Raw genomic sequence first — 17,146 nt, 5'->3', positions numbered from 1 at the left:
AATTATCCACTGCAGTGCACTGTATAATATTTGACCAGTTTAGAGTAACCAATGGCCACTATGGAAGTTCACAAGTGCACTCACATTTTTTTGCAACAGGATTAAACCTGCACCCCCCAAAAAATAATATGTACCTGTTTGTGCAGTATGTTATAATTTTTTCTGCCATACATACATCCGCATTATCTCCTCAAGATCTAGCATACTTTTTAGCTGGGCCCAATGATAATTATATTCAAGTGCTATTTCCCCCAATGGCTTGGGTAAGTATACACTAATTAGTGATTATACATTGGTTTATGTTATGCTTGACTTTGTCATTTTGATTTGGGTTGATGATATTATTATATTTTAGGTCACCTGTTTTACATGATTATTTCCTAATTAGGTTTAAATTACTTTGTTAGCTTGGAAATAGGCCTAACAAGTGCTTATAGGGTATTCTCCCTGCTTCCTTGTGTGCATATACACACCAATTAATGATTTACTGTGAATGCTACAATACAGTGATTTAAACTACTGTTTTACTGGATAAATAGCCTTTTCACTCCTAATTATACCGAACTATTTGCTATTTGGCGCTCAATTTGGTGCAAAGGTTGACACAGAAAATAAGAAATAAAAAATTTAAATCACCGAACATGATAAACAAATACATTTAAATTACCATTTTCTTTTTTTCTTTTAACCAAGTTAAAACGACAAAAAAATCACTTTACTAAGTATATATTATTTATCAAACAAACAATATATTTCAACGATTAGAACCAGTGAACCATGACAACACATTTTAGTACAATTTCTTTGGTGATAAATAAATCAATATTTTAATTTGGGCGTACTTTTCTGTTTTGTGGTAAACATATTACACATCTAGAATCTAGATCGTATCCCAAACGATTCTGGTTAAAGTTTATTTAGAAACTCGATGTTTTTTTGGTCGTATTAACAACCGTAACCGATGTATTTTTTTATTAAATTAGACGTGCGGATATTAAAGAATATAAGAAAATATTTTACTTGGTGCAACGTTTTAGTTGTTGCGTCGTTTTATTTTTTCGAAGGCGCCGCACAATAATTCCGTTTTGGAACAACAAATAAATTGCTTGAATATTAGGCCTAGGCCTACCTACTATTCCCTGACGACTTGTGCAGACTAAATGTTATATGGAATTATTATGACGATTAATTAGGATCTCACAAAAATACCTACAAATCAACAATAGTATCAAGATCAAAATATAGTAAGACAGTAGGCTATTATTCCCTGACGACTTGTGCAGACTAATTAATTAATTATGATTAGGCAATTAGGATCACACAAGAAGACCTGCAAAGCAACAATATGGGGGGGGGGGTAGTTTACCAACATCTATAACCAACATCTAAAAAAAACATCTAAAAAATAATCCGTCCTAATAAATTCATATATTCTCCCAGCACCCGCCGGAGTATATCTATTTTAATTGTTTAACCCACCACACACAAAAATAAACTAACCCCAGCAACCAAATCCCGTAGAAAAATATCTCTTAAAAAAAAATTGCTTGACAGCCCTACCAACTAAGAATGAAAAGTAAACAGTATTACTTACAAAACTAACTCAAGAGTTTTTACATTTTTCAATTTTTTTTGTGAATCTCAAATTGAAAATTCCGGCACAGGGCACCGGGACAAGGCCTCAAAATCAGGACTGTCCCGGCTAAACCAGGACGTATGGCAAGCCTAATGAATGCACATACGGCGAATTGTTATGATATAATAAACAACTGTACACATCTGTTGTAAGTGCAAAAACTACCTGCACCATTAAGGTAGTTAGAGGTCAAACCGGGGTACACAAGAGGAATTTGGGGTCACGCGAGCAAGTATGTTTTACTGGCGCTTGACGATGTGCCGCAAAAGTGGTGTAAATAAAAGTTTAGCCCTACTAACTGCAGCGTTTCGTCTACAAATACGACCATGCTCCGTATGCTTATGATTGTTGCTGGACCAGTGTTTCTGGCGAGCCAAGCGAGTGAAAACTTTTTTGGTATCTTGTTATATCTCTTTGCTAGCAAGTTTATGTTACATAGGCCTCCTACGTTTATTATATATATATAGCAGGGATGCGGGATTGTTTGTTTTGCTGAATTCGGACTCGGGACTCGAGTAGGATCTCGTAAGACTACCCGAGTCCGACGTGCGCAGTACGAAATTTCGAAACTGATAGTGCAGCAATCTGATTGTAAAGGTGGAATAGAATATATGGTTGAATATTTTTAAACCCTGTATTGTGGGTGGATGAATTTATGTGACACCCCTATAAGTCGAAAAATTATAAAAACACACAGCATGTTCAGTCAGAGCTGAAAAAAATGGACAAAATAGCAGGACAAATATGTACGTTTAGAGTATGGGACATTTGGGGGCAGGGCTGCGGAGTCGGTTAAAAACAACCTGAGTCCGACTCCGGCCAAATGTAAGATTTTGTCGAGTCCCGAGTCCAGCTCTGATTCTACAGCCTGTATTTTACCCATTTACGCAACTAAATTAAGGTGGATTTTCTGCAGTCCACTCATATTGGTGTCATAATTGATCCACCCGCATTACATGGTGTAAAAATATTTCACATTTGCTATTACACTTTTACAACTTACATTTTGCCGCCTTAACAGTTTTGAAATTTGATACTGCGCATGCGCACGTCGGACTCGAGTAGTTTTACGCGGTCTTACTCGAGTCCCGAGTCCGACTCCGGCAAAACAAACCGACTCCATCGAGTCCCGAGTCCGACTCCGCAGCCCTTGTTGGGGGACACCTTTTGCCATCGGTCGTTTTGGTGTCGACGTTTGGGCGCCGCAGTTTGAACGGCGCCGCTGTTTTAGCACTGTACTTTTGCCCCTATTTGGAGTAAGGGGCGGAATTTGGATTTAGGTTAGGGTAAAGCGGTTGGTGTAAGCGTTCTTCGATTGCGTTGTGTTGGATTTCGTGCAGAGTAGCTGAAATCCTAGCTGTGTTGCCCAGAACGTGGGACACGAAAGAACAGGCGAAAGTCATTCAACTACCTTTGCTTAGACAGAAGTTGTTCAGATTCTAGTTTTAACCTTCAAAAAACGTTTTGAAGGCGCGGGGTCACCAGTAAAGCGGTTGTTGCTTTATTGCTTAGCTGCGACATGGTTAAGTTAAGGTAAAGAGGGTAGCACAGCACAAACACGCGTTTATAAATGTACAATTGCGAAATAGGAAAAAAGGCGATCTGCAGGCTTCGATGAACGTGGACACCCGATCCGTTAGAAATCAGTGGAAAAGAAAAGTCTAGACTTTTAGACCTTGAGGTCCTGGCAATGCACTGATTTGGACCTTTAGGTAAACTCCCGGCGAAGATAAATTAAAAATATTCATTAAAATTTCAGAAAAGATAACAAAAAATATGAGATAGGATTAATAACACTTGACCCACCTAAACCCTAACGCTAACCCGAATCCTAACCCAAATGACTTTTTGATCCTTTGAATGCACTGATTGTCGTAGACCTTTTTGCTTAGAACTGCACTGATTTCTGACGGATGGGGTGAAATGCTGGTATGCCTAGAAAAATCCACTCCCTTCGCTCGCCACGTGCGCCCTGACTTAGAAACTGACATAGAAAGGTTAACAAACACTAAACAAGATTAACTATTAAAGTTATCGCGTTTACATATATAAAGCACCATAAAAATTAAAGCGTGTCCAATATGTTTACTATTCGTAAAACATTTGAACACCCCTGATGTAGTTATTCAGGTATGAACACCTGGATCTGCTCACGCGTGTAGCGACTAGCGATATGCCCGATGCTAGAAAACCATGGAAAACAGTTCAAAAACCTGACTTCTCTATTAAAGTAATGTTAAAAATACACAACCTACCAAAAATATTTGCAGTAAATTAAAAGCATTCGTTTATAAAGAAATCGGTATACTTGTAAAAAAGAGTGTTCTAACAATAAGCTTTCATTTATTTAGTTTGTTGCTGATTTTACATAAACAGAAATGTCTATCAAACTAAACCAAAGAGCTATAATTTTACTCATCTTTGCTACTCTGATATTCCTAACTTTGCTGTGGCATAGACAACTTTCTTATAACTTTGATGCAGCTGAACTTCTTGAGAAAAAAAACAATTTCCAGCGACATGATAACGATTTAAAACCTGCTGGACTAACTGCAGTGGGGAAGACATTTAGACTTAATGGCAAGCCAATTACAATATTGAGTGGAGCTATTCATTACTTTCGTATTCCTGAGGAATATTGGCAAGATCGCCTCTTAAAAATGAAAGCATGTGGTCTTAATACAATTGAAACCTATGTACCATGGAATCTGCATGAGCCTATACCTATGCAGTATGACTTTGGTGGAAACTTAAATTTAGTAAAATTTATAAAGCTTGCTGATAAACTAGGATTTTTTGTACTACTGAGACCTGGTCCTTACATATGCTCAGAATGGGAGTTTGGTGGTTTACCATCTTGGCTGTTAAGAGATCCAGACATGAAAGTACGCACTATGTATGGTCCCTTCATAAAAGTCGTTGAACGTTACTTTCAAAAACTTATTCCACTAGTTTTAGATCTGCAACATAGCAATGGTGGTCCCATTATTGCATTCCAGGTGGACAATGAATATGGATCATATTATGAGGATTCTGATTACATTCCCTATTTGAAGAATTCCATGAGGAATCATGGAATAAAAGAATTGCTGTTTACATCTGACAATGCAGAAGGTTCAGACAAACAGGTGGTTCCTGGCATTTTAAAAACCATAAATTTAAAAAATGTCAAATCCCACTTTACAGATCTGCTGAAAACTCAACCAAATGCTCCACTTATGGTAATGGAATTTTGGACAGGTTGGTTTGACTGGTGGGGAGAAGAGCACCACACTTTGTCTTTACAGGAGTACAGTGAAACATTAAATGAAATTTTAAGTGCACCAGCATCTGTAAACTTTTACATGTTTCATGGTGGTACTAATTTTGGATTCATGAATGGTGGATTTCGTGATGATAATGGTCAATATCATGCTGATATCACTAGTTATGATTATGATGCTATCATATCTGAAAATGGGGATCTGACAGATAAATATGAACGTACTAAGGAGATAATTGGACATTATTATCCACTACAGATAAAAAATGGCCTAATAGTTCCACCGCTTAGTTCTAGATTAGCATATGCTAGTATAGGGGTTAAACGTTGTATGCCTTTGAGGGACACACTGAAATTTGCTCACTATGAAAAACATGACTATCCACTTCCAATGGAAATGTTGATGGTTAATGACCAAGCTGGTCAGTCATATGGTTATACATTATACAGAACTCAAGTGGATGTTGGGAAAGAAAATAAATTTACCATTGCTGGTTTGAAAGACATCCATGACAGGGCAACATTTTTTATTGAAGAGACAAGCCAGCTTTTTATTACCAAATCCAAAGATAGCTATAATACTGCTCAACTTACTACATCTTTAGATAGTGACACCAAAGTAAAACTTGACATTCTTGTTGAAAATGGTGGAAGAGTTAACTGGAAATATTTTAATGATCAAAGAAAGGGTATTACTGGAAACATTTGGGTAGATGATGCAAAACATAAAGGTTGGGAGATCTTTGCTTTAGAAATGAAAGAAAACTTTATAAAAGAAGTTTCTGGCATGAAACAATGGAAACAGTGTGGTGACTCTCTAGTACTCTCAGCCCCACGTTTTTTTATCTTTAACTTGAATATAGCCATAAAACCAACAGATACTTATATAAACATGCAGAAATGGTCCAAAGGTGTTATATTTGTAAATGGGAAAAATCTTGGAAGGTATTGGTCCATAGGCCCTCAGCAAAAGTTGTTTCTTCCAGCAACCTGGCTAAAAACTGGAACCAATGAAATAATAGTATATGAAGAAACTAAATACGCACTTTCACTTGAGTTTTCTAAAAACTAACATTAGAGTCTTATGTTTACACTAAATTTTACTTGGAAATAAATTTTAAATCAAATAACATGTAAATTTTTAGTTGTTTAAACCAGCGTTTCTCAACCACCATGGTGCGCTATGGAAGGCTGCCAGGTGCACCACAAGCCAACAAAAATAATCATTTTTTTTACTTTCTATTTTGACTTGTCTTATTAATGTCAGTACTTTATAGATAATGCAACTATGGGGCCTATGGATTAACTATGTAAGCAATTCAAAATAAATACCAGTATCCTAAAAAAATTGCAATCCTTCGCTTGCATTGCTTCTCCACCATGTTTTTACAAATACACAGGTGCTCCCAACACTGGTTTAAACAGTTGAAATTGTTGTTAGTTTAACTTTATATATAACATTTTATTTTTTACCCATCATATGCAATTTTTTAATTCCATTGTTCTTTAACATTATTAATTCAGTGAAATATATTTTAGGTGTAATTTTTATTTGATACGCATTCAATATATTTTTGCTTATATTTTATTTTTTCTTTGTGTATTTTTTGATGGGTATATTCAAGGGCATAAGCAAAATCCAGTGAATTTAACTCAATTTTCTTCAAATAGTAGTAAAATTTGGCTAAATTTGCTACTAGATATATTTACCCAAAATATGTATTTATAACTGTGGAAGAATATTTCAGTTTTTTATTGTTATGTTTGTTTCATTAAAATTTTATATACTGGAAATTAATATAGAAAATAAACTGAATAAAACCAAAACATAACTATGTTTTATTTTATATAAACATAAGAGTTTTGAGTAGAATTAATCCAAAACTGTCTGATAAACATGTTTGAGATCCGACAAACTTTGAAAAAGGTAAATCAGTATTTTATTTTACATTATGTTATAACTAATCTTAGTTTTAATTAATATTCATGTGCATTTTTAAGGCACCTAAAATATCAAGCATTAAAGCAACTGTATATATATGTAAACTATTTTTTTACCTTGTAATTATAATAAGTACTTCCTGGTACTAAACAATTTATGTTTTACAGGGATTGGGTATGTTTGCCTGTTGTAATATAAAGCAAGGAGATACCATTTTGCAGGAAGATCCCATAATAAGCTGCCAATTTGCATGGAATAAGCTGTACAAATATTTGGTGAGAAAATGTATATATATATACAAAACTGAATACTTTTCCCTGTTTTGTTAACCGCCTTTCAACTTTTGTTTAAAAATATTTAGGCATGTGACTATTGTTTAAAATCACTGGAAAGTGCAGAGAAAATGTGCCAGCGACTCTGTGAAACTTCTTCAATTATTTTACCACATCAAGAATGTTGTGAAAGCAGAAACAACCAAACTGCAACCTGCAACCAATGTAATGTGAGCTTGGCAAAATTTAAGTTTGTTAATGTCCAATAGTCCAAAAAATAACAATCAAATTTGGAAACAACATTTTATAAATTATATTTAAATATCACAGCTGTTTAAAATCAGCAAGTTAAAAATAACTTCTAGATTAGTAAGGTTTAGTAATGCATTCCTTTTTAGTTTTTAATGCAGTGGAATGCTGATTTGTGATCTTGCGAAAAGGTATTTTGAGGCCAAACTTACTTACTAGTCATATTTTTCAAGTATTTTAAAATGTCAGTGGTTAAAATATTATAACAATGTCGTTACCTTACTAATGTCTTGCCTAGGGTTTTATCAGAAAAGAGCAAAACTGATGTGTTCTGAGGTATTGCATAATAATTTTGTACTAATTAATAGGGTGTCAACGGCTAAAAAAATTTGTGGCATATAGATAAAGTGTTCTATATCAAATTTTATTCAAATAGCACATCGGTAAATTTGCTAAACAAGGGTGTGTGATTTCCTATCAACAATTAAATATTTCATACCGATCCATTTTTATTTAAAAAATAATAATTTTGTCGTTTTTTTTAGAGGTAATTTTTTATGATTTAACCATTTCTGGTATTTTTCTTTCAGTATCACCTTTAATTTTGACACAGGAAATGTCACCATTTTTATCAGCTTTACAAATAAGCATGACACTTGTATAATGTTTTCTCCAAAATTATGCTCACTATCGAATAGCTACCAAAAATTTGACATAGCATTCAGCATATATTTTTTACTTAGATGCTAAGGATGCTTCTTATTGCAATTTTTTCATAAGTTTGATTCATAAGAAAGTTATTAACATGATACATCAAGTTTCACTTGCCAAGCTGTTGTAGATAAAATGGTAGTAAAAAAATAGTAATTCACCTAAAACTATATCTTAAAACATATATTTTTTCCTATGCCACATAATTATTAAAGGTAACATTAAAAATATACATTTGGACTAAATCGCTTACATATATTGAATTTCAAGCTATGATGATATGTGTTTTAATTGTTGTTAAACAATATTATGTTTAGTTTTTTACAATATTATTTATTTGGGGGGATTCAACATATTTTAACATATTCTTATTTTTTTAACACAAATTACAGTTATACTAAAAACAATAAGCATTTTATTGTAGTTTTGCATTAAGCCTTAGCCTAGTGTGTGATATTAATAACAGTCAACATATTAACAGCGGTATTTAAATTTTTTTAATTTAAATGAAATTATTGTTTTTATTTTAGATGCTTTACTGTTCCTCTATATGCAGAGATAAAGCATACAGTGAGTACCATCAGGTATGCATGCTAAATATTTTATTATTTATTTTATATAATCATCAATGAATTTTATACCCAGAGATGCTCAGGGTAAATAGGCTAATTTAACCGTTTTTATGCTGTTCGCCTTAAATTGGATTTGAAAAAATGCAAACTTAATTGTTGAAGGCTCAAAAGACTTTCTCAAAATGCAAGTTTACCAAATTCAGGGACAAAATTTGCGCGAAGCCCAAAACTTTTTGCGCATCTACATAATTGATATTGGCAAAAAATATGGGGAGTGGTCTCCTGCCCGGTTCGTTAGGTTAAAGAGATGCGGGCCGGATAGTTTGCCGGACCGGCGCCCAGTGTTTGCTGACTGCTGTGTTAGCAGTGTTTCTCAATGTATGTTTTTTTTTAAATGTGGGTCGCCTGATAATTCTTCTGGGTCTCTTGAATGATAGGACAAAAATTAAAAAAAAACATTAAAAATAATAGACAAATAAGTTGAAAACACAAACACAAATACTAATGAATACAAGTGAAATTTTATACATCACGCTTGACATATAGCATTATTACCTTGTAAGTGCAATTTAGTTAACAAAAATACTCCAGCAAGTAAGCTTACGACATTGCAAAATTGTTTCACTAAGTTATACAAAAAGACAAGCTATAGGTCATGCTTTAAAAATTGTTTTGTATCAAACTTTCCGAACTCAATATGGCTTGATTACTTACTATCTATATCAACTTATACATAGGCATTTTATGCCCCCGAAAATGACTAAATAATGTGAAACAGTGTTTAAAAGGCAATACTAGTTTCCTTTCGCGCTAAACATTGCACTACATGGCGATACATGCTCATAAATATAATTTTATATCATGAAATTTCTTGCAGCGTTATGGTGTCAAATCATTCTCGGGTAGGTTTAGAGGTGCTGGCGCAAACGGCCTCTAACGTATTCCGTTATGTTGATTTGCGTGACATTCAAGCAGACACATAGTCCTGGTACCAACAACGTCCAACCTAAGAAATATCTGAAACTTGTTTAATAGTATTTTTTTACTGTTAAACCTGCTGCAATAAATGGAATATTTGCTAAATCTGTGTAAATTTGGCGTGTTAAAGCAGACCACGCGTTGGCGACGTGATTTACCTGGCCAACCCAGCTACACAAACTATAATGGGAAATCCCTATAATCGCATTTTCCTCACTTTCTGGAACAAAATTACTCTATTTTTATTTGGAGTATTACTAGGCGAAGGGCCGTTCGGGCGTTGGGCTTACAAACTAAGCTAAATATAATTATAGTGATATATATATAATTTTATTTTACCCAGGTTCTCTGTCCCTACTCTGATCATGGTAATGTGTGTGGTCTTGAACAACTGGATGAAGCCTGGAGGACCATGCATTATCCTCCAGAAACTGCCACCATATGGCTCTTAGCAAGAATTATGGCACATGTTCGAACGGTAATTTGTTTGTTAGGAATATATTTCCTAAAATGTTTAGAGCATTGGTTTCAAACCTGAAGGTCGTGCCCTCCAAAGTCGTAAGTAGCTGCCTTGTAGTATATGTCAAAACAAAAAAACGACACAGAAAAATATTTATATATGAATTTCGCAGTTCAATAAAAGCAAAGTTTGGTATGTACAAACTTCTTTATGTAAATAATTCTGGTGAAACTTATGCTTTTCAGGCAACATTGTTTTGTATTGAGTATTAAGATTCACCAATGCAGGCCCTTTTTTAACTGATTTATTATGGTGATTGCCCCACATCCGTGTATGCATATTGCTAACCCAGTGTCAATAAACTACAGCAAAGTTTCTCAAACTGTGCTTTGCGTCGTCCTGCTGCGTCGATTTTGTCTTTCAATGGTATCGGCCTCAACCATTTAATAAAATACTTCCAGATATTGTCATTCCCTGACGTGTGCATATGAACTCTTAATATCATTTTATTACAATACTGTGTCAGTTTTTGATTTAACAATTACATTACTAAGTCTTATTCACTTCGGCGTGCAGGATATAAGAACAGGATCACTAGATCACTAGATCACTCAGTTATACTGTACTTATATATATTGTATACTAGATCAAATACCCGGCGTTGCCCAGGTGAAATAGATTTTCTAAGTAAAAAAAGTACTAATTTAGTCCCGGCTATGTAATTTAATTACACCTGCAATACGCGCGATAGTTTTCGAAATTAACCTAAATTTTGCGTGAATAAACAAAATGAAATAATCCATTATGCCATGGACTCTTTATCACTATTACATGTTACGTCATTCTCGAGTGGGTTTTTAATAGGCGGTAAGGCCTTCAACATATGTCGGCCTTGAAGTTGCACTACATAGCGCCACACATTCGGTAAATGTTATTACTATTGTTCCAAAGAAAGTGTTTTAAAGTCGCGTATTATAAGTCTTTTGAGTATAGGTTGAAGCCGCATATTACAGCAGATGGTTTAAAAACGTTGTGACAATTTAACATGCCAACAAGGTGCAATGTTATGTGATGTTTTTGAAATGGTACGACTAAATAATCGACTATAGCACACAACACTGGGCTGAGCGTCTCGGACGTTATTTAGGTAACTATAACCAATGTCATTTATCCATAGGCGCCCAACTTTCAAATTTCCAGGGCGTTTTTTAAAAATCAGTACAAATTGCTTACTTATCAGCAATCACCAACAAAACGTAACATAACTTGGAAAATCGGTTTAGCGCTTCAGTATAATATCCATAAAAAAATAAATACGTTGTGTCTCTCGTAATTTCGTAGTAACAAATTGCAAATAGGCATTTTAAAACGATATAGGACAACATGTAGTGGCGATCTACTCTCCTGACAAAGAAATGGTCTAAGGCGCTGTCTGTCAGTGAACAATATAATACTTTCGCGATACACGATTTTTATTCACAATACTCAATTATAACGGTGTTTAATACTTGCTGACATTGTCGTAACATACCTAAAGACCTGGTTAGCAAAGCAAGTGCGATTTTTTTTTTGGCAAACCCGTTTTTTTCATTTCTTGCAAGTGGTATTACATAGACTTAATCGTTTCGTTAAGACTGTACGTCAAATTTGTTATATGTTGGTTGCAATTGAAAGATTAACGTTTTCTTATCGTATTAAGGCAATAAGAGAACGAACGCCGCAGCGAGAATTTGGCAACTTTTTTCTAGACGCCTGTCACAGCCAAACCTAAAATGTTATGGCGAGCCTTAAAAACAGTATTTTTGTTTACAACTGAAAAGGGCTTAATAAATAAAGAAAAAGGTTGTTAAATGAATTAAGATATACGGTTTAAGGTAAGCAATTTTCACTTTTAAACACGATTTTTTTTTACGTTGTACGACATTTGGTACCGGGATTACGGGTTTGCTTGAATATCAGGCAAGTCGTACAAATCCTGCTACTACACGCCATGGGTCGTATCCTAAACATACTTTGATTCAGGAAACGTGCACGGATATCGTACAACAAATTTTCCCGAGAACAATTATTATTAATAGTGGCTTGGGCCAATGCCTAATGGCTTCTTACAGTGTGTTTAACCACAAAGAATTTAGTGCAACGGTTGTAACAGCAAGTAGTTTTTATTTCCAGCGGGTTACTGATTTGTCTGGCGTTGAACGTAGCTTTTTCGTAATCTTAAAAATCAAATTAAAGTCATCACTTTTACGAAGTTAAGACTTTTCTGCTTAAGTGTTTTCAAAACAGTGCGAACTTATAATGGTAATCGGTGAATTTGCGGATTAGTATGTTAGTTATATCTTTTCAAAATAAATTTATATTTTCGTCACGCTTAAATATCGCGTATTGGCTTATAATACGTGGCGTTGGCAAAATCCTCCTGGTATTATGTTTAATTTCCATTTACCAATGCAGTGCGATAAGGGCGATATACGTCGGTGGCCGTATGCGTTAGTGCCTCTTTATTAAACCTATACCCGACAATAACGTAATGCAATAGTGACGAAGAGCTCACATCATAATGGATTGTTTCATTTTGTTTTACCACGCAAATTCCGGGTTGATTTCGAATTATTGCGCTTTATCAGTTATAATTATACTGGTGTATATACTTTTAACCTGTGCAACGCCCGGGTATTTCATCTATAGTTCTCTCATAAAAGAGACCATTTTTTTCTGGGAGCACATTTTAGGTTATCGAGCCACTTCTCGCTTAATAGAGGGCAGGGTGCGCAATATGTAAGGGCGTTGCTCTGTCTTACTCATTTGAACATATTTCTGCCAAAAAAAATATATACACATATGGCCCGAGGGTTGTGCAGGCCTGAAAAAGTATATAGGCCAAACACATAGAATGGCGGAAAATGTTTAACAGGACAGGGAAAAACTATTTTTAACATTTTGCAAATCAGATAAGCAATTCAAATATTTCTATTTCGCACACAAATAAATTCTTCCCTCGAAACTTCGAAATTCCCCCAGAGTGGTGAATTTCCTCCCCCCTGTTGAAAAAAGCTAAAATCAAGGATATACCAAGCAAAAGTTTGCCTAGTTTTACAGGTTAATATTTGAAGCGCCTTTTTGCACCGTCTGTGCGCTGTTTATGTTAATCGAAAAATTATGACTGTATATTGTAGATTGCAAATTATTTATTGTACATTAAAATTAACAGTGAAAGCATATGGGCTTTGTAGTTATGAAACATTATTCAGGGAGGGGGCACTAATTTATAGATGATGTTAAGGGTTGCGCGAAAAGGTTTGAAACCACGTTTCTAGAAATGCTTACGATATTACAATTTGAATATGATTGTATTTTTTTCTGTTTTTGTTGATTTAAATATATTCAACAAGGACCACTTCAGTTAATGCAATTGCTCTTGCAATTGCCTTTAGTTGATTGAAAGGTAATACAAACAATGCTTAGTTTAATAAAAAAATTAACATGACTATTATCGAATTATTAACATTTTTTACGTATTCTAGTATAGGAGAAGCATTTTTTCTGCTATCCAATTCATCCAGCAATATTATGATGTTGATGTATTTATACATTAAGACAATTATATTCTATTTTAAGGAACGAGACAAGACGAAATTTATTTCCCTAATAGAAGAGTTTTGTCATCAAAGTGAAAACAAAACAGAAGGGCTAGTCCACAAGTTGTTAGGTGATAAATTTCAAGGTTTGTCCATGTCTACCACATAATATGTATTTTAGCTAACTAAAGCTCTGCACATATTAGCACAGATTTTACTTATATCATTTAAATTTTATATTTACTTTGTCGAACTTCGTTCACAGGTCAACTTACAGTTTTACGCGAGCAGCTCAAAACGCTGTTTTACAGTGAGGAAATTGCACATTGGTTTACTGAAGATGGTTTTCAAAAACTTTTTGCTTTGCTGGGCACGAACCAACAAGGAATTGGTAGTAGTGGATTAAGCGTTTGGGTGAAAAACTGTGATGAATTGGAATTATCTAACAAAGACAAGGAGGAACTTGACACTTTTATTGATAAATTGTATGAAAATCTTGAGGAAGGTTAGATGACTGTTACATCATTCGTTTACCATACATATTAATGTCACAAATCAATAAAACTGTTATGATTATTAATCTCAGAATATTTGTCTTTATTCGGACACTTGTACTGAAACAGGGGTCGCCAAACTACAGCCTGCTGACCAGATCCGACCCACTGCTTTAATTCTTCCGGCCGCCGTCATTTTTCCTAAAAATTCTAAAAAATAAGTAATTCATACTTTATTAAAGCTAAATTTTGTTTAAAACTTGACGATAATTTTTTTTGGTAAATATTTATTTTATCTTTCCATCCGGCCATTTATAAAAAAACGTTTGACAACCCACGGATTAAAATAAGGTACTTAAATTTAAATCGAATAAATTATATTGCTTTTAAAAATTGATGCGGCTTGAGCAAACAGCCGCCGCCTACAAACACATAATTTTGCCTTTACATATCTTAGAACAGGGATGGCGAACCACTGTCCCACGGGTCACAAGGTGACCCACCACAGATTTTTACTGACCCACTTGTCTCTCTAGAACAGGGGTCGGCAACCTACGGCCCGCCGATGAAATCCATCCGGCCCGCCGTCTCCTAGACAAATCAGACACGAGTCTATTTCCCATACTTTTTGATTAATTTAACTACGTAATTGCAAAAAATTTTCGCGCTTCGCGCGAATGTTCATTATGCGTTTGCTTTGTATAAGTATTGATGGTGCCTTTTTAACTAGGTCAGCGATTCTTTACCGTTGCGATCGCGCTCGCTTCGCTCGCCTGGTGCGCCTTGACTTAAAACCATTAACAAAAACTGAGCTAGATTAACTTTAAATGTTATCGCGTTCCCTCCAAGTAGTTTTATTACACTTTTCATTAGTAGTACGGATGACGACGTGTGAACTTGAATTTTTGACCAAACGAACGCTTTTTTTTCGCGCTTTGCGTCAACACTTTACTGCCTCTGTAAATGTAATTAAAACGTTTTTAAGTGCAAAAAATATCCGAGGCCCGCCTGATTGACAGTTGCTCTAACATTTTAATAACACAATTCTTAGTTATCATTTGTGCGCGCCCGCAGAGACCTTTCTAAGTTTGGTTTTGGCCCGCGACTAGAAAAAGGTTGCCGACCCCTGCTCTAGAAATACCGAAATATTATCAATCATTTTCATGAAAGGATAAATGTATAAAAAGTCCTTCGTTAGATAGCACTATACTGTTTAAAAGGGCTGGGAAATCTGTGAGTCGTGCAAAAGTGTTTTAGGGTGACGAGTAGGCCTACATTAACTGCACTTTAACAAATGCGTGCAGAAAAGCAAACAACTGAAAGCATTTTGTTTGTCGCTGTAAAACTTAAAGTTAAAGGGTGGCGAAGCTTTTAATTAAATTAATAGTTTGCAGACTAAAAGTTCTAAAAACCCGGTTTAACCAATAAACCATGCTGAAAAGCTTTCTGCTGAACTCCCATAAAAAAAGCTGCAGCATTTGTTAACTAATAAGCTTCTCAATATTTGTGGGAATCCGAATTGGGAATCATCCAAAAACCTTAAATTACCAACCCAGACAATAACACTTAAAACGACGCAGCCACAAAGTTTCGCATAAATTTAACAAATAATTAAATATATGACCCACTTTGGCATTTTGTAAGGATTAAGGTTGTGTTTGTGACCCACGCGATGAAAAGGTTCGCCATCCCTGTCTTAGAACATGTCACTTTGTAGCCCGAAAACCTTCGGTGACTAAATTTATAAAATTTAGGCTACTTATATCTTTGTCCCATAATTTAGGCTTATCATCATTTCCTGAAATGGTATTTGTTATAAAAGAGACATTTGTGCAAATTATCGAGAATTTTGACATGTGAATAAAATAAATAATCCTACGTCTTAAAAGAAACGCAGCGTTTATACAATGATCTGTTTGTGCCTTACCTTTATTTGGCATATATTCAGGTATTAACAAAACGAAGGCATCCGGTTACGAGGGCATCCGGTGTAATAAATAAAACGAAACTTTTACCTACGTAGTCATTCTTAAAGAAATTTAAGTATTTAGCATTAAAAGAAATGTTTAATATATAAAATTCAAAAAATATGAATTAACTATTCGATTGCTTCAAGGGGCTCCAAGAAATGTATGTGTTTTAGGCATGTATAACTTATTTTGGGCACAACTTTCAGTATTTTAATATTCTATTTGTTATTTAAGTTGCTGGCTGTTTTTTAAACTGTGAAGGGGTTGGCCTGTATAGAGAACAAAGCAAGTGTAACCACAGTTGTTGCCCCAATGCAGAAGTGTGCTTTCTATATAACAATCACAGGTGAATAAATCCAATAATTTTGGGCCATATTGGAATAAGTTTTTAGGCTAACCGAAGTTTTTTAAGGTTAACTATACGGGCTATTGATGACATTTCATCCGGAGAAGAAATAACAATATCGTATCTAACAGAATGTGAATCAACAAGGTCTAGATATTCCAGACAAAAGTTTTTGAGGTAAGTAACTTTTCCACACGACTAACACTATGGTAGAAATAGCAATAACTGCGATTAGTGAGTTAGCATTGTACTACTACAAATTTAAAGAGAAATCCGCATTTTGTAATCTAATTTCTTAGAGAGAATTATCTTTTCACGTGCGCTTGTGACAAATGTTTTGCGGAAAGCGATGATCCCGAGTGCACGTCTGACGATGAGAGTGAAGATATGGACGAGGAGGAAACAAACGATTGAAAAAAAAACTTTCTTCACCATGTGTTCAAAATACAGTTGAATTTCTAACTTGCTTGGGTGAACTGCCAAAAAATATTTTATTGTTACATTGTGTAATAATGGAAAATATTGGTGTTACCGATATTAATAAAATCACGAACAACTTTAGGGTCGTTAATTATTTTGGCTAGTTCGTTTTTAGCTTCGGGTTTGCAAAAACAGGTCAGAAAATAAGGTTCATCTTTGACAAACTCAGGAGGTATCCAAAAATTCAGGTTTTTTT

General features: G+C 34.7%; 2 protein-coding genes across 2 annotated transcripts; both read left to right on the top strand.

Annotated features, from left to right (window-relative positions):
* Positions 1-3,926: 3,926 nt before the first annotated feature.
* LOC146164209 (beta-galactosidase-1-like protein 2) lies at positions 3,927-6,663 on the top strand. Its single transcript, XM_083381293.1, has one exon. The coding sequence runs from the start codon at positions 4,015-4,017 to the stop codon at positions 5,968-5,970; it is 1,956 nt and encodes a 651-aa protein (XP_083237419.1). The 5' UTR covers positions 3,927-4,014; the 3' UTR covers positions 5,971-6,663.
* Positions 6,664-6,666: 3 nt separating this feature from the next.
* Positions 6,667-17,025, top strand: LOC146164208 (protein-lysine N-trimethyltransferase SMYD5-like). The gene is made up of 10 exons (XM_083381294.1): positions 6,667-6,825; positions 7,008-7,115; positions 7,202-7,342; positions 8,603-8,656; positions 9,966-10,100; positions 13,701-13,806; positions 13,926-14,165; positions 16,359-16,470; positions 16,537-16,647; positions 16,770-17,025. The coding sequence occupies exons 1-10, from the start codon at positions 6,796-6,798 to the stop codon at positions 16,882-16,884; spliced, it is 1,152 nt and encodes a 383-aa protein (XP_083237420.1). The 5' UTR covers positions 6,667-6,795; the 3' UTR covers positions 16,885-17,025.
* The last annotated feature ends 121 nt before the right edge of the window (positions 17,026-17,146 follow it).

Source organism: Ascidiella aspersa, chromosome 2 (assembly GCF_963924565.1).
Source record: "Ascidiella aspersa chromosome 2, kaAscAspe10.2, whole genome shotgun sequence".
In the NCBI taxonomy this organism is placed as follows: domain Eukaryota; kingdom Metazoa; phylum Chordata; class Ascidiacea; order Phlebobranchia; family Ascidiidae; genus Ascidiella; species Ascidiella aspersa.
The sequence above is the reverse complement of the archived record's forward strand: the minus strand, read 5'-3'. Positions and strand labels throughout refer to the sequence as shown.

What these genes read in the sequence shown, in the direction of transcription:
- LOC146164208 (XM_083381294.1), top strand. Translation starts at nt 6,796, where the DNA reads ATGTTTGAGATCCGACAAACTTTGAAAAAG. An exon ending in CAACCTGCAACCAATGTAAT is followed by an intron (nt 7,343 to 8,602) that starts GTGAGCTTGGCA and finishes TTTTTATTTTAG; the next exon opens with ATGCTTTACTGTTCCTCTAT. An exon ending in CATACAGTGAGTACCATCAG is followed by an intron (nt 8,657 to 9,965) that starts GTATGCATGCTA and finishes TATTTTACCCAG; the next exon opens with GTTCTCTGTCCCTACTCTGA.
- LOC146164209 (XM_083381293.1), top strand. Translation starts at nt 4,015, where the DNA reads ATGTCTATCAAACTAAACCAAAGAGCTATAATTTTACTCATCTTTGCT.